Genomic DNA, 25,584 nt, shown 5'->3' with positions numbered 1-25,584 from the left:
CCGGTTTTACTGGGCCTGCCTTGGCTTCGACTACATGCCCCAGTCCTGGACTGGAATTCTGGAGAGGTTCTCCAATGGGGCTCCAAGTGCCACGGTCGTTGCCTGTTGCAGATCCATCCTGTCAAGCCTCCTCTGCCTCAGTCATTGGCGGGACTGCCTCCCCAGTTTGCTCAGTATGCAGATGTTTTCAGCAAAAGGGAGGCTGAGACGCTGCCTCCACATCGGACTTATGACTGCCCCATTGAACTGGTTCCTAATGCCTCTCTTCCCCGTGGCCGAGTATATCCTCTCTCCTTGCCTGAGTCTCTATCCATGTCGGCCTATATCAAGGAGAATCTGAATCTTGACTACCGGGGTCTCAACCAGATCACGGTCAAGAACAGATACCCGTTGCCACTTATTTTTGAGCTGTTTGATTGCATACGAGGAGCCCCAAAAATTTCTAAGCTAGACTTGCAGGGGGGCTTTTAATTTAGTCCAGATTCGCCGAAGTGATGAATGGAAGACGGCTTTTAACACCCGGGACGGGCACTACGAATACCTAGTGATGCCCTTCAGACTGTGTAACGCTCCCGCAGTGTTTCAGGAGTTCGTTAATGATATCTTCCGAGATCTCCTCTATGTCTGTGTTGTTGTTTATCTCGATGATATTTTGATTTTCTTCCCAGATCCGACGACTCATCGGAGGCATGTCCGTCATGTTCTGAAACGTCTTGCTCAAAAATGATAGTTTTTCAAAATAAAAACCACTGCTGTTATCTACATTACAGCGCCGATCAGATTATGTAGGAGATAGAGCATTTATAATCTGGTGACAGAGCCTCTTTAAACAAAGATGCCCTAGAAGAATGAACGTTCAGTCTTTTAACTGTACCAAATAAAAAACATATTCTAATAAACCCATACAACAGTATTTTCTAGCTCAAAATTGTTGTAGTTAATCTGTTGGCCACTAAGAGTATTGACTGCTGCCCATATAAATGTCCTGTCTGCCGTCCACCATGATGAGAGCTCCACCTTTTAGTGTCTCTCAGCCAATCAGCCTTCTAGTTTGACCCCTTTAATTCATAGATGCTAGTGAACTTTAAAATAAAAAATAAAAACTACCCTTCAATCCCTTATCTCACTATTTTTAAATAAGTAATACCAGACAGATGGGTGGATCCTGTTTATTATGTACATAGAGTTATCAAGTGGGTAACCTTCCAAAAAAAATAAAAATCTATAAATGCAAGATATTGCCTGTCAAATGCCAGATCTGTAAAATAGTTGAAGGGCGAAGGTCAATCAGTAAGCAAAACTAAAAATGACCGGTTGCTGATATTTTGGCAAATATAATCCAATATAAATTGAAGCTTCTGTCACCCCATCAAACACTCTTTAGCCGTTAAACATCAGCCTTGATATATTTTCTCCAAGAAGTAAGGATAAAGCAGTGTTACCAGATCACTGCTGTATATACACACATACACAATGAATGCAGAGTAAAAATGGGACCTCATCTGTTAGCGGAAACATCCAGCGAGTACCACGGTCACAAGGCTGTGTCTTCCAACTTGCAACATACACAAATGTCCAGCAGATGACAGGAGAATACAATATACTCCTGCTATAAAATAGTTCTAGGTCCTTTCAATAGTCAGACAGGGCTGGGATATTGATCATTAAAAGAATTTCACACCCTTGCTGTCATTTAGAGTAATGATCTCCGCTTTGTGTTCCAGCTGCAGGGCCTCCAATGATCTGAGGAGCATGGCTTCATCCAACCCATGGAATTCTAAGTAACAATAAATATTAAAATCATCACCTGGAAGCATGGCACACAAATGGCATATAGTTAGTATCCTCCCATTGAACCCAAAGTTCTTCCTAGGTCTTTTTCTGCCTTACTTGGTTGTATAGATATAAACCCGCCCTATTTAGAACTTATTACTCTTTTCCTAATTTATGTGAAGCTGCATTTATATATTAAAGAATTGCATTAATAGTTAATGCCGAATATATCTCCATTATCTGAATCACTTTTTAAGTTAAAGTAATTTGATAATTGATAAGGGGAGCCACAGGTAATGTAACTCTTCCTACAAGTCCAAACTATAGGGAGGGCAAAAGGGTGAATTGCCCAGGAGATTCCACTACCCATCTTACTCCTTATCCCTTCTCAGACATGCCCAGTAGCAAGACACTTGCTTCCGTGACTTTGGAAAAAATGTAAATCATACCACTAACTATATAAGTTTTAATGTGGCAGAAGAGGTAATTATGCAGCTTTTAGCAAATATATATATATATATATATATATATATATATATATATATATATATATACCACATATATATATATATAACCAATAGTGCAAAATGGAGCAACCTGGGCTTCCATAACACCTCAGTAGTGCCACAGGCTGATCGCCTCCATGCCACGCCGCATTGATGCAGTAATTCATGTAAAAGGAGCCCTGACCAAGTATTGAGGGCATATACTGTACATACTTTTCAGTAGACCAACATTTCGGTATTAAAAGTCATTTTTGAAATTGGACTTATATAATATTCTAATTTTCTGAAACACTAAATTTGGGGTTTTCATTAACCCCTTAGTGACCAGCCCATTTTAGGCCCTAATGACCAAGCTATTTTATTCGTTTTTCTATAGTCGCATTCAAAGAGCTATAGCTTTTTTATTTTTTCGTCTACATAGCTGTATGAGGACTTGTTTTTTGCGGGATTAGTTGTGCTTTTTAATGGCACCATTTTTGGGTACATATCATTTTTATATTAACTTTTATTAACCTTTTTTTGGGGGGGGGGATTATAAAAAAAACCTGAAATTCCGCCATTGTTCTATGCGTTTTAAAATTGACGCCGTTCACTATGCGACGTAAATAACATGTTACCTTTATTCTATGGGTCGGTACAATTACGGCGATACCACATATGTAGAGTTTTTTTTATGTTTTACGACTTTTGCACAATAAAAACACTTTTGAACTAAAATTATTTGCTTTTGCATCGTCGCTTTCCAGGAGCCGTAATTTTTTTATTTTTCCATCAATGTAGTGATTTTTTGGGCTTGTTTTCTGCGGGACGAGACGTAGTTTTGAATGGTACTGTTTTCGGGTGCATGGGACTTATTGATTCATTTTTATTATGACGTTTTTGGGGGGCAATGGAAAAAAATTGCAATTTCGCCATGGTTTTTTGCGTTTTTTTTTTACGGTGTTCACTTTGCGGTTTAAATTACCTATTAACTTTATTAATGGAGTCATTACGGTCGCGGCGATACCACATATGTGTACTTTTTTTTTTTTTTTTACACTTTTACTAAATAAAACCACTTTTTATGGAAAAAAAAGGATTTCTTTTTTTACTGTACTTTTTATTAATAATCTTTATTTCACTTTGATGACTGATTTTATTAGTCCCACTAGGGGACTTTACTGTGCGATATTCCGATCGCTGCTATAATGCTTTGGTATACTTCGTATACCAGAGCATTATTGCCTGTCAGTGTAAATCTGACAGGCAATCTGTTAGGACGTGCCTCCGGCGCGTCCTAACGGGAATATGTCCAGGACAGACCTGGGGGCTTTTATCAAGCCCCTGGCTGCCATGACACCCCATCGGAGACCCGCGATTTCATTCGCGGGCCGCCGATGGGTGACAGAGGGAGCGCACTCCCTCTGTAAACAAAGTTAAATGCCGCGGTCGCTATTGACGGCGGCATTTAACGGGTTAAACGGCCGCGATCGAAGTAAACTTCGATCGCGGGCGTTGGAGCAGGAGCTCAGCTGTCATCAGACAGCAGAGCCCCGGCTCCTGCCTGCACGGGAGACCCGTGCAGGACTTAGACTAGGCTGACGTGAAAAGGCGTCAGCCTAGCCTAAAGCCCATTAGTGAATCACGTGAAAAGGCGTATTGGTGGTCACTAAGGGGTTAACTGTTACCATAATCATCAATATTAAAAGAAAAACATGCTGGAAATAGATCACTCTGTGTGTAATGAATCTATATAATGAGTTTCACTTTCAGAGTTGAATTACTGAAATAAATTAACTTTTTGTTGATATTCTAATTCATTGAGAAGGACTAGTATATGTCACTTCTACTGGGGAGGTTCCCTCTCCAAAGTTTTTGCCCTGGGGCTTCCAACTCGGAGCCCATAGACAAAATACAGACTGCAACAGATAATAGGCTCTATCCAACTCATGAATTTGCAAAACACTGATGGTGCAAGCTTATAATTTGATATTGCAATTCCTTGTAAACTGACCAGTTCTAATAATCACATTACACGAGTGATGTGAATCTATGTAAGGCTTCTGGAGTATATTGGTGCTACATAAAAATGCAACAGGAAATAAATACAGTACATTTCTAAATTGTGGTTTAGGAAAATCTCTAACAATCACTGTAAGGCCTCATTCACACATTGCAGATTTTCTCAACATTTTACATTAGCATTTTGTAGCCAAACTCGGAGTGGATGCCAAGAAGAGAAGTGTAAATCTTTCCATAAGGGCATGACCACACGTGGCGGATTTCCTCCGCAACTGTCCGCATCAATGCCGCACAGAATCTGCGTTGCAGATTCTGCTGCGGATCTGCACAAAATGTGCAGTAAATTGATGCGGACTAGCTGCTGCGGACTGCGGGAAAAGTGCTTCCCTTCTCCCTATTCAGTGCAGGATAGAGAGAAGGGACAGCACTTTCCCTAGTGAAAGTAAACGAATTTCATACTTACCGGCCGTTGTCTTGGTGACGCGTCCCTCTTTCGGCATCCAGCCCGACCTCCCTGGATGACGCGCCAGTCCATGTGACCGCTGCAGCCTGTGCTTGGCCTGTGATTGGCTGCAGCCGTCACTTAGACTGAAACGTCATCCTGGGAGGCCGGACTGGAGACAGAAGCAGGGAGTTCTCGGTAAGTATGAACTTATATTTTTTGACAGGTTGCTGTATATTGGGATCGGTAGTCACTATCCAGGGTGCAGAAACAGTTACTGCCGATCGCTTAACTCTTTCAGCACCCTGGACAGTGACTATTTACAGACGTCTCCTAGCAACGCTCCCGTCATTACGGGAGCCCCATTGACTTCCTCAGTCTGGCTGTAGACCTAGAAATACATAGGTCCAGCCAGAATGAAGAAATGTCATGGCAAAAAAGCAAGACGTATCCGCAGCACACATAACATGTGCATGACAGCTGCGGACTTCATTGCGGAACTTAGAATCTCCATTGAAGTCAATGGAGAAATTCCGCCATGAGTCCGCCACTGCTCCGCAACAGACAGAGCATGCTGCGGACACCAAATTCCGCTCCGCAGCCTATGCTCCGCAGCGGAATGTTACGCATCGTCTAAACGAACACTTCTAAATAGAAGTGGAAGTCAATGCAGAAACGGCTCCGCTGCGGATTAACGCTGCGGAGTGTCCGCAGCGGAATTTAAGTGAAATTCCGCCACGTGTGAACCCAGCCTTAGATTTCCCCCTTGTTTAGGCTTACAAATACTGATGCAAAATACTTATCAAATCTGCAATACGGGACGCTGCAGGTTACAAAGAAGGTGCAACATTAAAGGAGTTGTGCCACGAGTGAAAGTGCACTCCTTATTTGAAGTGAATAGTTTTCCCTGTTGGATGTAAAAAATATGTATGCATCCCGAGTTATTGAACTTCTTCATGTGGGTCTTTACACATCATTCTAGTGATGAAATCAAGGGGACACGCATGCGCAGTAAAACACACTGTGTCGCCGGATCTATCGGTGCACTGATTCCACTCCTGTTATAAGGTTCTCTCTTGTACTCGGATTTTCCACTGCAGAGAAAGCACAGGAGAGCCGGGGAAATGCAAACAGTATCGCGCAAGTACAGTATTGTCCCTAGGTGACGTTGTCCAGCCTATTACAGTATAGCCTGTCACTTCTATTTGTGCTCCGGCTTTTCCTGCACATAGTACACTCTCTGCCTATGCACAGTGTACTAGTTTGCATTTCCCCGGCTCTCCTGTGCATTCTCTCCTTTCTCATCAGTGGAAAAGTTGAGTACAAGAGAGAACCTTATAACAGGAGTGGAATCAGCACGCCGATAGTTCAATGATAGGTCAAGCAACACAGTGTGTTTTACTGCACACGCGTGTCCTCTTGAATACATCACTAAAATGACGTGCAAAGACTCACATGAAGAAACTGAAGGGGGCGCTATTCGGAGCTTGTAAGTTCAATAACTCGGGATGCATACATTTTTTTTTTTAAATATTTCCAATGTAAGTATTAGCTTCAAATAAGGAGTACATTTAGGTGCACTTTCGTTCGAGGCAAAACCCCTGATAAGTGTTTTTCTTACCTTCTCCTTCCGTGTCATCTCCACTAATCAACTCATAAAGTGTAAACACAGAATTGGTCATTCCATTCTTAGAAACCTTGGTGGAAACAAAGATTATGTAGCAGATTTAAAACAGTGTACACAATGTATATTTATAAATACAGATACTATTTTATTTAACCCCTTAATGACCAGGCCTGAAAAAGGCCTTAATGACCCGTAAAATTCTTTCGTTTTTGCCTCTCTGCCTTTCAGCAGCCATAACTTTTTTTTATTTTTTCATGGGCAAGGCCTTGTTTTATGCAGGAGATGCGCTGTTGGGGGTATCATTTTTTTTTTTACTGTGTAAGTTATATAATTTATTTCTGTGGTGTGTGTTCGTAGGAAAAAGCTATTTTTGGCATTGGCTTTTTTTATTTGTTTATTTTTTAGCCGATTCACATTTCATGCTAAATAACCTGTCAAATTAATTCTTCAGGTTATTACGGTTGTGTAGATACCCAATATGTGTAGGTTTTTTGTTTTTATGTAAAGTATGGGCAATAAAATATATTTTATGCAAAAGTGACTTTTTTTTTAACATATTTTTTAAACCATAAAAGGGATAACTTTATTTACACTTTTATTTTTTTACTTATAATTTGCTAGCATACTCTTGTATGCTGATGCATTACACTGTGTCACTATGACACGGGCTGTGTTAGGGAAACACATAGTGTGCCCGAACAGCAGGTATACTGAGCAGACAGCCCTGGGGTCCTTTCTAGGACCCCAGGACTGACTGCAGAGGGTTCCCCGAGTCTCTGATGATGTCATCGTATTTCCAGTGATGCAATCGAAGAGGGGATTGCCATTTGATCAAGCCGTGGTCACGGACTGCAGCGATCAATGGGTTAAACAGCTGGGGTCTGAATTTTTTACTATCCCAGCTGTACGCAGAAAGCTGCTCTATGTTCAGGAGCTGTTTGTTACAGGAGCTGGGAGCCAGTAGCAATCGTATGCCTTATCTACAGCGGCAACAAAAGATGTTGCTGTAGACTGGGGACCTGCACTGCCTGCCGTCAAAAGATAGTAAATGGACAGGAAAAGGTTAACATTAATGTAAATCTAAACTTTGCAATTCATCTTATTTGGGGACATTGGCATCTTCCTCACCTTCCAGCAGCCTGTATTTCCCTTTTCCTAGCCTGCTGTTTGTGTACATTTTCAGAACTCTCCTGGATCACCAGAATATCCATCTAGTGTAATACTAGACATGGAAGAGGTGCAGCAAGGGGGAGATGTCTGGTTGACTCAGGACAGACAGCTCCGACATCACAACAGGAAGAGCCCACCCACCCACTCAACTAGTATGGGGAGAGAAAATGTGCATTTAAAGAAAGCGGAAGGATGAAGGAGAAAGACCCAAAATATGTAGAATATAGGATTGGGTATGTTGAAATTTAACATGTCCCATCCTAGTTCCCCCCAACATCTGCTATTGGAGAGAGTTGGGAGATACTGTATGTAAATGTTAATCTGGCCATAAACATAATATTTTGTTAATGCAATCTAAGGTCTATGGAGCACTCACACTCCGCAGTCTACCACCTGGATAAATAAGGACACGACAGAATTAATTTTAAACTGTCGGATCATTAGTTCTACAGGATATAAGTGGAACCAAATATGTCTACTACTTGCTTATCCGCTCATGTTGTATTAAGCTCTGTTGACACTGTGCTTGGGGCAAACCTTCATCATAGATATTTGAAGTGTGCTGCCAAATGTATGTTCTAGATCAATTTAGCATTGACTCACATTGAAAACACACACATACCATGTGTTCTACTTTACAGGATCTAATTGTATTGAAGAGCGTTGTTGACCACACTTTTCAATGCAGTTTAAAAAAAAAGGAAAAAAGTAAGTAACCAGTGTATACCAGTCGATAAGCACATTGGCAGATAGATTTGAAGCACTTCCTATTTGCAAAACGTAGAGTTTAAGTGCAGTGCGAACAGAGCCTTAAAATAATAGACATGTTTAGCCAGGATCAATGTGGGAATCGATGGTAATAGAAGTAGTTACTGTCAGTTATATAGTGAACATCTGTAAAAGTTGGTGAAGACCTAGGTAGCAAAACGCTATATCTACTTACCCATTGGTAAAGTACTTTCCCCCACTCATCGGGCCTTCTCCACATTATTAGGAATCTGGTTTTGTTTTTATCCAACCATTCTAAATTACCTACAAAAAAAATATACTATTAGCTTGTAGTTGATATATGGCATTACAGTTACAAAATTAACCCCTTATCCTATAACACAATTCAATGAATTGAAGCAAACATAGCCGACACGTGTCTAGTTCGTAGCAAACTTTTCCAAACCTATCTTACTCAGTTAAGGAACCCACAATTAAATGGGGGAGATGTATTAGGACTGCGCCAGTATTTATTAAAAAAATAAAAATCTAGAGTAAGATGCGATAAATTTATCGAGAGGTACACGTCTCTTAATAAATCTGTCGCCTCTTCGGCTGTCCGTGCTACACTAAATAAAATCTACGCCTGCCAGGAGCTGGCATAAGCTTCTGCTATACGTTACGGCAGCTTCTGGCGTAAATTATAGTAAATGCATCAGACTGTGGACGGCCACACCCTTCTGATAAGCTGTGCCCACTTTATTTTTAATGGCGAGAGCGGAGGAAGCAACTCAAACAGCTAGCACTTTTTTGCAGAAAACGGCCGTAGAAATGTTAATTTTCCCATGTCTAAAACAGACTGTCATGTCCCTCAATATTTTCATGTAATTGTGATAGGAAGTATGTAGGGACATTACTCCCCTCATTATCAATCACAGCTATATTTCATAATGTGTGAGTGAAAGAGCCCAAATATGCAAGAAGTCTATGATTTCTGCTTGAGCTCTACAAAAACAATTAGATAAGGCTAATAAACATTATATAGTGAGATCATATATGTTTTTTACTGGGGACTGACATTTCTGAGATGAATAATTACATTTTTCAATTATTCTCTGTAGTAGATCTGAAAGTTGTGATCTAAAATCTGAACGGTCCTAATAAAACATTGCCAAAATTGATCCTGCTGTAAAGATGGACCTTGGTTAATCCGGCCTTTACATATGCAGCTTAGCATGAATGTAGATTGAAGGTTACATTATTAAAACGGTATCCTTGTTTACAGGTATCTAGATACATGAATCAATATTATTTGTATTGTTATTTTTCATTTTGACAACCATAAAGACCAATGTTGTTCTATTTTTGATATACCACATTTTAATTCCCTATTAGGGTATATGTTTGTCATAGAGGGGACTCCGATCCACCGCCCTCTATAAAATAGGGAGGAGAGCTGCTGCAAAGAGCAACTCCAATGCAGGCAGATTTTGCATAACCAAGTATTACACGATCACCCATTCATTTCTCTTGCAGTAGTGGCCATACACAGCTACTCCAGGTGATCGCTGTAAATTAGAGGACCTGGAGCCACAATAATCAGTTGATCGCTGAGACGGTTCTAATCTGAGGAGGGTTAATCCAATTGGGACAACCCCTTAAAGGAACAGTGTCACCAACATTTTTTTTTTATATATCAGTTTTATGTTAGGGTTTTATTAAAAACGTTTATATTTATTTGTCTGTTTGTGTGTTACTTTTTTCTATTTTTACACTTTTTCTTCCCTATGGGGGCTGCCATTTTTTTTTCCATTTCTGTATGTGTCGATTAACGACACATACAGACATGGAATACGGCAGCTCCAGTCCCATAGGGACTGCGAACGGGGCCCGTTCCATCCACTATGGTGTACACCGTGTGTGTGGGAACGGCGCATGCGCCGCTCCCACACAGTCCGATTTGAAATGCGCGCCGTCCGGCGCCATTTTCCTGTGGACCGGAAGTCGCGGCCGGACAGTAAGATTACTACTTCCGGTCGCGGCTTCCGGACTTGTGCACATGGAGCAGCAGCAGCAGACGGAGCGGACGGACCGGAGGCGACTGGAGCAGGTAAGTGATTTCTATGTATGTTCGTGTTTCAGTGTGTTTTACTAGTGTATGTAAACCTTCTACACGGTGTGTTAGCTCAAAAAATGGCGACACACAGTGTAGGAGGTTAGACCGTTCAAACCCCTCGTTTCTCCCGGCACTAGCCAGGATAAAGGAGGGGGGGATTCTGAGAGCTCACTAGAGCGAGGGATTTTTTCCAAATTTTGCAGCATAAAGCAATGTGGTTGCTTTACCACATGCAATGCTGCAATTTTGGGAATTGCTCCATCTAGTGACCAGTGCTGGGAAATATTATAAATTGAATCCAATTTATAATATTTCCTGACTCGTGAAAAAAATAAAAAATATTAGAACAATGTTTAATCACCTATACACTAATTGTTTAACTAAAAAAAAAAAAACATGTTTTGCTGGCAACACATTCCCTTTAAAGAGATGCTCTATAACATAGCACCATCGTATTACATCTCAGTATGAGAAATTCAAAAAGATTCTTACTGAAAAGTAAAATGTAAAGAAAAACTGAAAAAAAAGTTACTACTGGTAATGTTACTATGTGAACAAACACACCTTTTTTCCTGAGTTCCTCTAAGATCACCTGCACAGACTCCAATGACAGCTTTCCTGGACAATGTCAAGAACAAATGAGTTCTACATTTCAGATATTCAATTTTGCACGTTTAATGAAAATACGTGAACACTGTTTATATAAAAATAATAACGCTTTGATTAGAAAAAAAAATGAAAATCCAGAACTTCAAGAAGATACTATTTTTACAAAATAATTTTTTTTTAACGCCTTTTCCGACATTTACAGGTACGTTATAGGAGGGAGGGTGTATGGAGCATCCCAAAACAATGGAATAAAAGTTGATCTAAAATTCGTATGTACCCCAAAACTGTACCAATAAAAACTTCAAGCCCTCACACTTTTTTGTTATCAAATGTTTTTTATTTTGTAAAAGTAAAATTATATAAACTTGGCTTTGCTGGAATTGTTTTGATCAGCAGAATTCATTTGTACTGCTCGGTGATTGTTCTAAAAACGAAACCCAAAAAAACATTTTGAAAAGTTTCTCAGCACATTATTTGTTGCATTAAATTACGCCATTAAAAACCAGAAATAGTTCCGCTACAAAAAAAGTTCTTATATGGCTAGGTCAACAGAAAGATAAAAAAAAAGTTATACTTTTTTGGAAGGCAAAGGATTTTTAAAAAAAAATGGCTGCAGTGGGAAGAGGTTAAATTAGAGTTTCATCATCTTAACCCCTTAGTGACCAGCCTATTTTAGGCCCTAATGACCAAGCTATTTTTTTCATTTTTCTATAGTCGCATTCAAAGAGCTATAACTTTTTTATTTTTCAGTCGACATAGCTGTATGAGGACTTGTTTTATGCCGGATTAGTTGTACAGTACTTTTTAATGGCACCATTTTGGGGTACACAATTTTTTTATTAACTTTTTTTGGGGGGGGAATGAAAAAAAATAAATGGTGAAAATGGTAAAATTCCATCATTGTTCTATGCGTTTTAAATTGACGCCGTTCACAATGTGAAATTTAGGGTTATTCAGGTTTAGAAAAAAAGGGGTCGATCAAATTACAACTATATAACTGGACAGTACAGAGATCTGTTTTATGATCTTTATACACCTAGGCCTGTAACCATGACAGGTGGGCATGCACCACGTCTAGAGGAAAAAATGTTTCACCTCCGTCACAGACGGGATTCTTTACTGTGAGACACTGGATTTCTCTGCCAGAGGATGTTGTGATGGTTTCTTCATTGAGCAAGTTCAAGGAGGGCCTTGATGGCTTTCTTGAAAACTATAATATTACAAGTTATGGGTACTAGATTATGGGGATGGGACGTTGATCTGATTGCCATACTTGGAGTCAGGAAGGAACTTTTCCCCTTAATATAGGGCACTTGGCATCTGCCTCATAGGCTTTTTTGCCTTCCCCCTGGGTCAACACGGTAGCAGTTTAGGTTGAACTTGATGGACATGTGTCTTTTTTCAACCTTATCAACTATGTAACTATGTGCTCGATAGGATACCTGAAGCCATTTGTCACTGCTCCGAAATTACCATCACTGGTAATTTTAAACCTACTAGTCGAGTTAGAGGGCCAAATGCGTACCAGAAAATATACACTAGTATTTGGTTAGACAATTACTTATGCTATTACCAACAATAATAGTACACATCCACATTCCCTCACTTCAGATCATGAAGTGGTTTACACAGCTATGCTGGAGCATTAGTGACCACTAATACGCCTTTTTACGTGATTCACTAATGGGCTTTAGGCTAGGCTGACGCCTTTTCACGTCAGCCTAGTCTAAGTCCTGCACGGGTCTCCCGTGCAGGCAGGAGCCGGGGCTCTGCTGTCTGATGACAGCTGAGCTCCTGCTCCAACGCCCGCGATCGAAGTTTACTTCGATCGCGGCCGTTTAACCCGTTAAATGCCGCCGTCAATAGCGACCGCGGCATTTAACTTTGTTTACAGAGGGAGTGCGCTCCCTCTGTCACCCATCGGCGGCCCGCGAATGCAATCGCGGGTCTCCGATGGGGTGTCATGGCAGCCGGGGGACTGATAAAAGCCCCCATGTCTGCCCTGGACATATGCCTGAGGCACGTCCTAACAGATTGCCTGTCAGATTTACACTGACAGGCAATAATGCTCTGGTATACGAAGTATACCAAAGCATTATAGCAGCGATCTGAAGATCGCACAGTAAAGTCCCCTAGTGGGACTAATAAAAGAAGTCATCAAAGTGAAAGAAAGATTAATAAAAAGTACAGTAAAAAAATAAATAAAACCATTTTTTTCCATAAAAAGTGGTTTTATTTAGTAAAAGTGTAAAAAAAAAAAAAGTACACATATGTGGTATCGCCGCGACCGTAATGACTCCATTAATAAAGTTAATATGTAATTTAAACCGCAAAGTGAACACCGTAAAAAAAAAAACGCAAAAAACTATGGCGAATTTGCAATTTTTTTCCATTGCCCCCCAAAAAAGTCATAATAAAAATGAATCAATAAGTCCCATGTACCCCAAAACAGTACCATTCAAAACTACGTCTTGTCCCGCAGAAAACAAGCCCAAAAAATCACTACATTGATGGAAAAATAAAAAAATTACGGCTCTTGGAAAGCGACGATTCAAAAACAAATAATTTTAGTTCAAAAGTGTTTTTATTGTGCAAAAGTCGTAAAACATAAAAAAAACTCCACATATGTGGTATCGCCGTAATCGTACCGACCCATAGAATAAAGGTAACATGTTATTTACGTCGCATAGTGAACGGCGTCAATTTAAAAACGCATAGAACAATGGCGGAATTTCAGTTTTTTTTTATAATCCCCCCAAAAAGGTTAATAAAAGTTAATATAAAAATTATATGTACCCAAAAATGGTGCTATTAAAAAGCACAACTAATCCCGCAAAAAACAAGTCCTCATACAGCTATGTAGACGAAAAAATAAAAACGTTATAGCTCTTTGAATGCGACTATAGAAAAACGAATAAAATAGCTTGGTCATTAAGGCCTAAAATGGGCTGGTCACTAAGGGGTTAAGAAGCCCTTACATAGGAACCTGTCCAAGTAAAAAAGGATACTTTGTATTTTCTTGTTGTTAAACAAAGGACTTTCTTGTATCTCCATTACATTCATAGTGTACAACTTGTTATGGCGGCAGTAAGACAAGACTAGGGAACTCCATGCTGATAACTGCTTCTGTCTGGTATCAACATTAGGCTGTAACCTGCAAAAAATTAATAAGTAAGAATTAAGAGCCATCATCATCATAAAGGGATTCTTCCAACCATTTCCATAAAAAAGAAATATGTATTTTTAAGAGGACCGGTCAGCTCTTCTTCTATTCCCTATAAAATAACAGTCTAGGAACATTTTTTTTTCAGGACCCTGCATTGTTTGATTCTTCTCATTATTCCTCCTGGAAATGGCGACTGTGTGTTACTATTTCCCTTTGGGTGTGTCCCACAATGCACTGTCCAATCAGTGAAAACGTTACCACCCAGTTGTCAATTTATTCATAAATTTCCAGGAGGAACAAAAGAGGAACGGCACAATGCAGTATTTCAAGAAAAAAAATGCTCCAGCATTGTTATTTCATGGAAAACATGGGTACTTATGAGAACAAATATATCAGGAGAGTGGACAGGTCCACTTTAGGAATGTGGATTAGGACCATAGCAGGGAACATGTAACAAGTACTTGCTAAGTGGACTGAAAAATATAACATTACCCGGTTTATTGTCACTTTTACTTCAATGTGACACAATATACACTGCCCCTGTCACAGTACTCATTCGAATGGTATTTCTACTCTGTGGCATAATATACTTATCAGTATATCTAATGTAACACATAGGGTGAAATCTTCCAGATAAGAACATAGAAATAGTCAAATATGGGCCCAGTGGAGTAGCAATAGTAATATAGTGCTTGCAAATGCATTAGATTACTAGGTCTAGGGGGTCACTGACACATTAGGGAACACCAGCATTACAAGTGGCAATACAGAGGTGTAATAACATATGAAGAAGAGGGATGTGATCACACTACACTATAGAAAGGAATCCTTTATGTTATCAGTCCTATACAATGCAATGTCATACTGTAAAGTATGCTAGTGGTGGGCCCAGCGTCCTCCACACACACACAATTTACGTTTAAAACTGCTTCTAAAAACGTTAGCGGTGTTAAAATCTAACATGCATCTTTTTTTGTGCCATTTTTAATTTGGTGTCATTTTGTAAAAGTCCTATAGGGAAGCCTATGGGATAAACGTCTTAAAACATGCCATACCCAGAGCATGCTGCGTTTGGGATAAAAAATTTAAAAAAAGGCGCAGACCACAAAATCGCCACACACCAAAACTAAAATTGTGTGTAGTGCATTTGATATTTTATTATAGACAGTGTAACATCCGGTCACAGTAAAAAAAAACCACAAAATTCTCACAAAAACGCCATAAAAAAAGGCAGCAAAACGCTGTGTGAATCTAGCCTAGAGCTACAGCTCCATCTGGTTTTCATGCCAGCTAAAACAAAAAAACAGTGCTTGACAGAAAAAACATTAACAATGACATCACGTCTTGTCTGATTCCATAATCATCACGTAACATTCAAATATATGACAGATCAATTTTAATATTGGAATTCCCTTTTAAACCTGAACATATGAAATAGCAATGATACTGTGAATAACCTAATAGAAAGTCTATATATAAGAGGAGCCTTATCTCTAATATACAGTATAAAAGTACAACTCAAACAGCACAGCGTGAAAAACATTGCTGTGAGCGGCGTCAGATAAAAGTACGTTCACCCAGCAATAAAAGCGTTAACCCTCATTCCACTTCCTTGTTTCTACCGGAACTATTTAGAGTAGCACCTCTACAACAAGAAGTGCTCTCCCCTAAATCTTCCCCTGTGTCATAAAGTACATTCACCCACGACAATACGAGGGTCTCTCACGTGTAGAACGGGGGAAAGTTGTATTGCCAAGGCCACTCGAACCCCATCTCAGCGCGCGACTAAAAATCTCTTCCGGGCAGGAATAGGAGACGCATCGGCTGGAAGGTTCCTGGTTCCGACTACTACGCGTCCCGGTGCTGCGAACTAATTGGTGGAGAGTGAATGAGGGGTGGAGCTGTTTGGGGCGCAGGCGGGAACGACTTGTTGCCTTGGTAACAGGGATGAGTCAGGTGTGTGAGCCGTTCAGGTCTGAGGTGAAGTATTGACTTCTTATCACCACCTTTCTCTCACTGCTCCCGGCATTGTGTAACCAGTGCAAGGTATGCTCAATGCACGAAACATGCTCCGCGAGTCATTATGTAAAAGATATATATATATATATATATATATATATACTTTTCTTTTTTTTTTTACACGTCAATTAAAAGTGAAAAGACAGTTTTCACACTGGGTGGCACACGGCTGGCTGAAAGATGCAATACATGCATTAAGGGCCTGTTCACGTCAGCTTTGGCTTTCCATTCAGGGGTTCCGTCGGAGGTTTCCGTCGTGTGAACCCCACAACGGAAAGCCAAACGGAAACCTTAGCTTCCATTTACATCACCATTGATATCAATGGTGACGGAAACATTGCTAATGGTTTCCGTTTGTCACCATTCCGGCAGGTTTCCTTTTTTCGAAGGGAATCAATAGCGCAGTCAACTGGCCTCCTGGTATGACGTTTCATCCCATGTGTCACAGGCGGCGGTCACATGGGATGAGACATCTTCCCAGGAGTAACGCATGGCTATGGGTAAGTATGATTTTTTTATATTTTTGTAAGGCTATGTTCACACGGGGTCTTTTGCCGAGTTTTTTGACGCGGAAACCGCGTCGCAAAACTCGGCAGAAACGGCCCGAGAACGCCTCCCATTGATTTCAATGGGAGGCGTCGGCGTCTTTTTCCCGCGAGCAGTAAAACTGCCTCGCGGGAAAAAGAAGCGACATGCCCTATCTTCGGGCGCTTCCGCCTCCGACCTCCCATTGACTTCAATGGGAGGCAGGAGAAAGCGTGTTTTCTGCCCGCGGCGCTCAATGGCCGCGGGCGAAAAACGGCGCGATCATTGCTATTCACACGGAGTATTTTGGGGGAGGAATATCTGCCTCAAAATTCCGTTTGGAGCTTTGAGGCAGATATTCCTCCCCCAAAATACTCCGTGTGAACATAGCCTTAGAGTAGTTTTCCGCAGTGGACATTCCTGCCGAAAAACTGACATTCCTGCCGAAAAACTGCACCACAATTTGGTGCGTTTTTTCGGCCAAAATTCCCTGCGGCGACCCAGGCGGATACGATGTGTACTTTTACGCAGCGAATCCGCCCTGTGTGAACATACCCTTATAGTACATTTTCTATATTGTGAATCCTCCATCATTATACATAAGTTCAACATTACTACCAATTTTCTACTACATATGCTTCAGTGTACTACTTCACTCTTTAATTATGTTTGTAACTTTATTAACTCCACAATGTTTCTCTTAAGTTACCATGTTTGGTCCTCATTAGTCATCAGTAAAGTCGTCTCACAAGACAAGTGAATGGGACTGGGCTGTATTAGCAGGCGCAGCCATCTATGCGGACAGACGAGCCGCTGTGCTTGTGTAAACTGTGAAGGAGAGCTGGAAAACGTAGTCCCTTGCCACTGCAATCGTTTTTCATCTTTTTCGATTTTTTTTTTTCATTTTCGTTCCCCCACCGCATTCCAAAAGCCATAACTTTTTTATTTTTCTGTCATATACATATGAGAGCTTGTTGTGCGAGACAAGTTGTCGTTTTTTTACTGGCACCATTTAAAGTACCGTATAATGCACTTGAAAACTGAAAAAAACAAATCTTTGTGGGGTAGAAGTAAAAAACAAACAAATCTGAGATTGATTCATTGTTTTTTAGGTTTTGTTGTTAAACCATTCACTGTGCAGTAAAAACGACATGTTAAATTTATTCTGCGGGTCAATCCGATTACTGCGATACCAAATTGATATATATTTTTTTATGATTTACTACTTTTACAAAGAAAAAACTATTTGTTAAAAAATCCTTTTGTGTCACCATCTCCTAAGATCCATAACTTATTTTTCCTTCGAAGGAGTGGTATCTTGGCTTGTTTTTTGTTGGGGCGTCATTTTTATTAATAACATTTTGGGGTACATACAACTGTTTGATCACTTTTTATTCTATTCGTTTGGGGAAGCAATGTAATAAAAAATAACAGCAATTCTGGCATTGTGATTTTCTTTTATTGCCTATGGCACTTATCCGGCAGGTTAAATAACGTGATATTTTATTAGTTGAGACTTTTATGGACGCGGTGATACCAATTATGTTTACTTTTTTTTATTATTTACGTTACTTTAGGAAAAAATTTGATTTTTTTTGTAAACGTTTAATATTTTCTGTACTTTGTTAAAAAAAAAATGTTAATTAGTGTGTTTGTATGTGTGTATAGCCTGTGCCTTATATTATCACAGGTATTTGTCTGGATTGTATTAATATGATTATAGAATTGTGTCTATTATGATTCACAATATTTTGTATATATACTTAGTGTTCTACGGTAATGCCACTGTAGTGTATGTTTATTTAAAGAGGCTCTGTCACCAGATTATAAATGCTCTATCTCCTACATAATCTGATCTGCGCTGTAATGTAGATAAGTGGTTTTTATTTTGAAAAACGATCATTTTTTAGCAAGTTATGAGCAATTTTAGATTTATGCTAATGACTTTCTCAATAGACAACTGGGCGTGTTTTTACTTTTTACCAACTGAGCGTTGTACAGAGGAGTGTATGACGCTGACCAATCAGTGACCAGTCAGCATCATACACTCCTCTCCATTGATTTACACAGCAGCGATGTGCAGCCACATAAACAGAGATTAACGTTAATCAAGTGTCCTGATAATGAATACACATGAAATCCAGCCTGGACGTCATGTGTATTCAGAATCCTGACACTTCTGAATCTTTTCTTTGAGATTTCTAGCAAGGGAAACTAAATCTCGCGAGATTACGGCGGTAAACGAGATTTCGTTTCCCTTGCTGCAAATCTCACAGAAAAGATTCAGAAGATATAAATGCCCTATCCTCTACATAATATGATCAGCGCTGTAATGTAGATAAGTGTTGTTTTTTATTTTGAAAATCAATCATTTTTGACCAAGTTATGAACAATTTTAGATTTATGCTAATTAGTTTCTTAATGCCCAACTTGGCGTTTTTTAACTTTTGACCAAGTGGGCGTTGTAAAGACCAGTGTATGACGCTGACCAATCAGCGTCATACACTTCTCTCCATTCATGTCCATTTGTAATTACAGCACAGCGTGATCTTGCGAGATCACGCTGTGCTGTCACATACACCCACATTAACTTTACTGAAGTGTTTTGAGAATGAATAGACATCACCTCCAGCCAGGACGCAATGTCTTTTCACACGCCCGACACTTCAGTAAAGTTTCTGTGGGACTTACTCACACAGCACGGTGTGATCTCGCGAGATTAAGTCCCACAGAAACGTTACCGCAGTATAGGGAGTGTGAGTGTAAAAAACGCCCAGTTGGGCACTAAGAAACGAATTACCATAAATCTAAAATTGTTCATAACTTGGTCAAAAATTATTGATTTTCAAAATAAAAACCACTGTTGTTATCTACATTACAGCGCCGATCAGATTATGTAGGAGATATGGCACTTATAATGTGGTGACAGAGCCTCTTTAAAGATAGGCACGCTGTGGCCAGTCTTGGAAAGACTAAGCCTCTTTCCTCGCCGTTTGCTGTTGCTTCACAGGTTGGCCGTTCAGGTTTGGAGAGCTAAACAAGATGTAGAATCAAGAGAAATTTTTCCTTAATTAACATTTTGATCAATTCACTCTAGTTATCACCAGGGGGCAGTAGTTTGTAAATTAAGTTTCAAGTCTAGTAAGTGAGTGATGATGATGTTGTCTGCCTAGTAGCCTTATTTATGATTAAAAAACCCAAAAAGCTCTATGTCGGTAAAAAGCACCTTTTAGGCTTTCAGTAATGAATATCAATGTTTATTTATGACATATTATGTCTTAAAGGACAAAAAAGGTTTCTTTCATCTCTGCTTACATCAGCTATTTACCATCATTGTTCTTCTAACTAAAGCAGGTTCCGATTCTCTTCAAGCTGCCAAGACCCTTTCAACGCTTCACATTTTTGCAAGTTGGAAAATCCAACAAAGTGGGACAAAAGAGTAGCCGATTTAGTGATTGCATGTCCCAGCCAATCCAAGTGTTGTTCACATACTGGCACTGTGCTGGGTATTTCTAGCATTTTGAAATATTTAAGTGATACCAAAAGGGTCCTGGTACTTCGGAGAGTACCGTGAAATTCATCAGGTAGGCAAATAGTTTGGGGCCTGTTACACTGTCACCTACCAATCTTCATTTCTGTTTAATAAAGGTTGTTACCAATAGTTGCTGGATGATTCAAGTCCATTTCTTTGTGGCGAATTCTCAAGCAGCAAGCAGCGCCCATTATTTAGCTATTGATTCTTCTCCATAATTCCCAGTTTAGAAGTAGTGTCAGGAAATGATTACACAAAGCATCGTTCCTTTGCTTTTCTGATTTCTTTAGAGTTAAGCGGCTGCTACAATTGTTGCCATCCTATACAAAACAAGAGAACATTAGGAGTCATAGACTACCAATAGTATGAAAATAAAAAAATTCAATCTTTATTAGTACACAAAAGTACACAATACAAAATTGCACCATTAAAAATGACCGCTCGACAAAAAGCCGTTTCTCTATCTCTTCTGATGTCTAGCTTATAATGTTTTACAAACGTATGTGGAGAGGTCCACGAGGCTGTTCTGCAAATCTGATCAATTGGAATGCAGTTTTTCTCTGCCCATGACATAGATAGTAGAGTGAGGTCTGAGGCTCTGTAATGTTTGTAAGCCTGCCTGTGTGTAGCAGATAGTAATCACCTCCCTTATCCATCTGGACAGGGAGGACTTAGATGATTGTTAGCCTTTATTCTGGCCTTGAAATGATATGAAAAGATGATTGGACTTTCTAAACTCCTTGGTTCGATGAATATATGTTTTTAAGGCTCTACCAGCATCTAATTAGTGCAGTTTCCATTCTTCTGATAGCTCTGGACAAAACACGGGTAACTGAATCTGTTGGTTAATGTTCTGAAATGAAGGCACTTTTGTGGTAAAATAAGGTAATGTCCTCATCTGACACGGTCCTGAAGAAAACGTAGATAAGGTTCAGCCGATCCAAGAGCCTGTATGTCACCGACTTGGCTGTTGTTATAGCTACTAGAAAACACTTTTAGCGATACATTTCAATGCCACCGACTGTAAGGGCTCAAACGGGGGTTCACAGAGGTGGTTGAGCATCACACATAAATCCCACTTAGGGACGATCAGTTACTGTTGGTCTGATCTTCTGGACTGTTTTTAAGAATATCTGAATGAGGGGTTCAGATGATAGTTTCCTGCCTAAGAAGGCTGATAGTGCAGATATTTGTACTTTTATTGTGCCTGGCTTGAGCACCTTGTCGAAGCCCTCCTGTAGGAAATCCAGTATGTTCTGGATAGATAGGGAGGAGGAGGAAAGTTGGTGGTCTTTGCACCATCTCAGAAATGCTAATCCTGCCATAGGTTTTGTTGGTCGCAACCCCTTTAGATTGTAAGAGGTGTTGATGACTGTATCCGACAGTCCTGAGTTGGCTAAAAGGGAGCGATCAACCTCCATTCTGTTAACTGGAGACGGTCTAGATCAGGACAATAGCGATTGCCTTGTGTCACCAGGAATGGAATCTGAGGTAGAACCCAGAATTTTTCCTTGCTCATTCACATGAGCAGAGAGAACCACGCTCTCTTTGGCCAGAAAGGGCAGATGGCAATTACCGAGACCTGTTCCCGTTTGATCTTTTGTAAGATCTTTGGGATCATCAGGATGGGCGGGAATATGTACGCCAGGTGGAACTTCTGTGGTATGGATAGAGCGTCTATGATCCACGGCTTGTCTGCCCTGAACAGGGAGCAAAATAGGTCCACCTTTGCGTTCTCTCGTGTGGCCATCAGGTCCACTTGTGGTTGACCCCAGTATTCCACTATCTGATTGTAGACCTGTTTGGTTTAGAGACCATTCTCCTGGTAGCGGAAGGTTGCGGCTCAGCCTGTCTGCTATAATGTTGAGGGTCCCTTTTTATATGCACAGCTGTCAGCTGTTGAGCATATACTTCTGCCCATGATAGAATCGGTGCCACTTCTATAAGAAGGGCTATGGATCGGGTGCCTCCCTGGTGGTTCAAATAGGAGACTGCGGTCGCATTGTCGGAGCGAACTCTGATCGCTTTTTCCCCTGGACGGCTTGGTGAAATTATGTAAGGGCTCTCATGACTGCACGCATCTCTCTGCGATTTGAGGATAGACACCTCTTGGTCGGAGACCAGGTGCCCTTCACCATTTGTCCTGCTGTCAGGGATCATTAGCATGTATATTGTTTGCAAAAATATTATCCTTACATATATATATATATATATATATATTATTATCAGTATATTTCACAAAGAACTTGAATCTATGCAACAAGATGGAGTCTGCATCAGGGACACGCCTATGGAAGACACCGCCCCTGGAATGCAAGAGGAGTGTGCAGATGAACGTCACAGCTGAATAGAGCCAATAGGGCTTAAGCACGTCCCACCTTCCTACAGAGAATATTTTTTTGTAAACTCTTTGTGTAATAAAAGTTCAGTTGTACTTCCTACTTCACTGAGGGAGGATCTCTACCAACATTTCTCTGTCTGGTATATTTCTTCCACGCATGCCCTCAGTTTCCAACTTGCAGAGGTGGTTATTCGGTGTGAAATAACAGGGAAAGGAACCCTGACGCTGCCATATGAGCTCCCCAATGCTGAGCTGGACGCGTCCATCGACTCACGACTGGGGGGCAAAGGATCTGACTTTTTTTTAGATGAAACAACCATTTTAGGGAGGCTCTCGTGTCTCTGGAAATGATCACTGTATTGTCAAGTGTTTTTATGTCTCGGTACGCATCTTTCAGATCTATTGTGTTGAGAAAATTCCCTTCGTCCAGTAGAGAGAGTACAGAGCGGATGGTATCCATACGGAATTTTGTTTTGCGTATATACTTGATTAGATATCTGAGATCTATTAATTATTGTTCTCCATTTTCCCGCTTGCTTTGGAACTAAGAATACTCTTGAATAGACTCCTGTCTGGAGGTCCACAGTGGGAACCTTTTCTAGAGCTTTCATGTCTATAAATTCTAGAATAGCTCTCTCTAGGAGAGACTGTTTCATATTGGCAAATTTTGAAGTGGCAAGGAATTTGTCTGGGGGGGGGGGGGGTGCGATATCAATTCTATCTTGTAGCAATTTTTTACTATGTCTAGCACCCAACTGTCTTTTATAGATTTTTTCCCATTGGGGGTAGAAAAACGACAATCTACATCCACTGGTATTTCTCTGGCGTCAGAAATCCAGCTTCCTGCCAGGAGCTGGATGGTTCCTTCCACTACCTCTCTGATGTCTACAGCCGCCTCTCTAGGAAAATTGTTTGCTGGTTGAGGAGGAATTTTTCTCCTCTATCTTGTCTCCCCACCCGGCTTTGACCTCTAGGCTGGCCACAAAAGGAGGCTTTACATTTACGTTTCCCTGACTGAGGGAGATTTTCCTTGTTTATCAGATAGACTCTCCATTAGGGAATCCAATTCCACCCCAAACAGCGTACTAGGCTGAAACTCCATGGAGCAAAGTGCATTCAAAGAGTGCACATCTGCCCACCATGGTTTTATCCAGAGGGATCTCCTACCAGCTGATAGGGCCATTGCACATGCTGCAAATCTGGACTGCTGGACCATGTTGTCGCAAAGAAAATCAGAGGCTAACGAGACATGTTTAACATTTTTCAGAATGTCGTCTCGTTATCTATGTCTTCCTCCATCTGGACGAGCCATGATCCCACATTCCTTGCAATAGTAGAATAGGCTAATGCCGTCTTTGCTTGAGCTGCGGCCGTTAGGTACCCTCTTCGAAATGCGCTATCAATTCTGCGTTCCATAGGATCATGACAATTTTAACAGTCTTCTCTGGGAACCACTGTACGTCTAAAGAGTTTTGCAATCGTAACATCAACTTTAGGGGTTCCCCCCCCCATTCCTTATCTTTTTCCTCGTCCATGACGAACATCGTCTTAAACCTTTTATTTAGAATGGGACCTTTATCTGGAGACTTCCATTCATTGACTATTAATTTCTTGGTGATGGAGTCAACTTTGAATGCCCTAACTTTTTTGGGCAATCCATCTTCCCCAAGGCCATCATATTGGACCCGTTCATCTGAATGGATAGCTTTAAGGAGTCTGGACATTTTTTCTATAGGGAAGAGATTTATTTCCTGGTCATAGTCCCTTTTGGATGGGAAAGTATTAACTTCATCGATGACCTTGAAACCATCCACAATGTCTGACTCCCTAGGGGATGACACACCTTCTCTTAAAGAGAACCTTTCACCTCCCCAAACATGTGCAGCATGTTATAGGAAAGGCTTCACAAACACGGTCCCACGTAAAATTTATTTTTCTAACTCCCTCCGTTATTTCAATATCGGTCCGTTATATTTGGCGCCCGAAAGGTAAATAAGCCCCTGAACTGTCAATGGGGCGTTTCTAACTAACTAAAAGGCAAAAGGGCGCGATGTCTTCGCTCTGACACTGTCCAATCAGCTGCGGACAGTGTCAGGGCGGCTTGCGGTGTGTTCCCTCCCGCGAGAACACACACGGACTTGGTGTTTGTGCTTAAGATAGCGTGTGCGCACCCTCACACATGCGCGCACGGTCGTTCGCTTGCACATTAAAAATGTGACATTACTTTAGGGGAAAATGTTACATTTTTGATGATCGTTAGATGGCTGGTACAATACACTGCAATTTGAATATATTGCACTGTATTGTTCTACGTATTATTCTATTGTTATACGTCAAATGTCGGGAAGGGGTTAAAGAAGTTCCGTACAGTATATGGCACAAAGTGTCAGACACTTTGTAAAATACAGTGGGTCAGTTTTACTAATACTAAGTTTCAGACAGTATAATCTTAGATAAAGCAGTTAGAAGATGTGTCAAATTTATCAAAGTGGTGCATTCTGTATGATAAATTAGGCAAATCTAGCTAGACAAGTTAGACACTTTTGCTTATGCCATCTCTTCCGACAGTTTTTTGTGACAAAATTCTTGCTACATCACGCCACTGTGCTACTAGCGTGGAACCCCCCAGTCGAGTTCGGCACAAAAAGTGTCTGAAACGGCTAATAAATGTGGCGCACAGCATATATGCCAAAAAGTGTCTAAAACGGCTAATAAATGTGGCGCACAGCATGTTTGGCAGAATTCTGGCTCAATTTGAGAGCGAATTCTATGCGCATTTTCAATAGAAAATCTGCCCCATTGTGTTAAAATTCTGCCTCTGCAAGAAAAATAACCCGTTCATGGCAGCCATATGGCTATATACATTCCAACTGCCCATGCCCCGTGCAGTTGTCACATATATAAACATTGGCAGCATGGAACAGGGTTTAATGTGTGCAGTGCTACTTCAGTGTAAGCAGCGCTGCACTTTCATATTTGCCGGGGCTATGAGATGCCCGGAATGCACCCCCCTGTAGATAGCGTCACACGCAACCCCCCTGTAGATGGC

General features: G+C 40.6%; 2 protein-coding genes across 9 annotated transcripts in view; one reads left to right on the top strand and one right to left on the bottom strand.

Annotated features, from left to right (window-relative positions):
* EZH1 (enhancer of zeste 1 polycomb repressive complex 2 subunit) overlaps positions 1-25,584 on the top strand; it is a 519,099-nt gene that overhangs the window by 203,629 nt on the left and 289,886 nt on the right. Inside the window, exon 1 of one of the 8 annotated variants that reach the window (XM_075847034.1) lies at positions 16,081-16,164. The exons of the other annotated variants lie outside the window; for them this stretch is intronic. The gene's annotated coding sequence lies outside the window, so the exon portion shown is untranslated. Of the gene's footprint in view, positions 1-16,080; positions 16,165-25,584 lie in introns of those variants that run through there. 8 annotated transcript variants of the gene reach the window in all.
* On the bottom strand, positions 1,158-15,987 carry VPS25 (vacuolar protein sorting 25 homolog). The gene is made up of 6 exons (XM_075847035.1): positions 15,845-15,987; positions 13,961-14,106; positions 10,908-10,961; positions 8,463-8,551; positions 6,344-6,419; positions 1,158-1,777 (listed from the first exon to the last, which is right to left on the bottom strand). Exons 1-6 carry the CDS (start codon positions 15,889-15,891, stop codon positions 1,665-1,667), a joined length of 525 nt encoding a protein of 174 aa, XP_075703150.1. The 5' UTR covers positions 15,892-15,987; the 3' UTR covers positions 1,158-1,664.

This window comes from Rhinoderma darwinii, chromosome 13 (genome assembly GCF_050947455.1).
Source record: "Rhinoderma darwinii isolate aRhiDar2 chromosome 13, aRhiDar2.hap1, whole genome shotgun sequence".
Lineage (NCBI taxonomy): Eukaryota > Metazoa > Chordata > Amphibia > Anura > Rhinodermatidae > Rhinoderma > Rhinoderma darwinii.
This window is presented reverse-complemented; position numbering and strand designations above follow the sequence as displayed.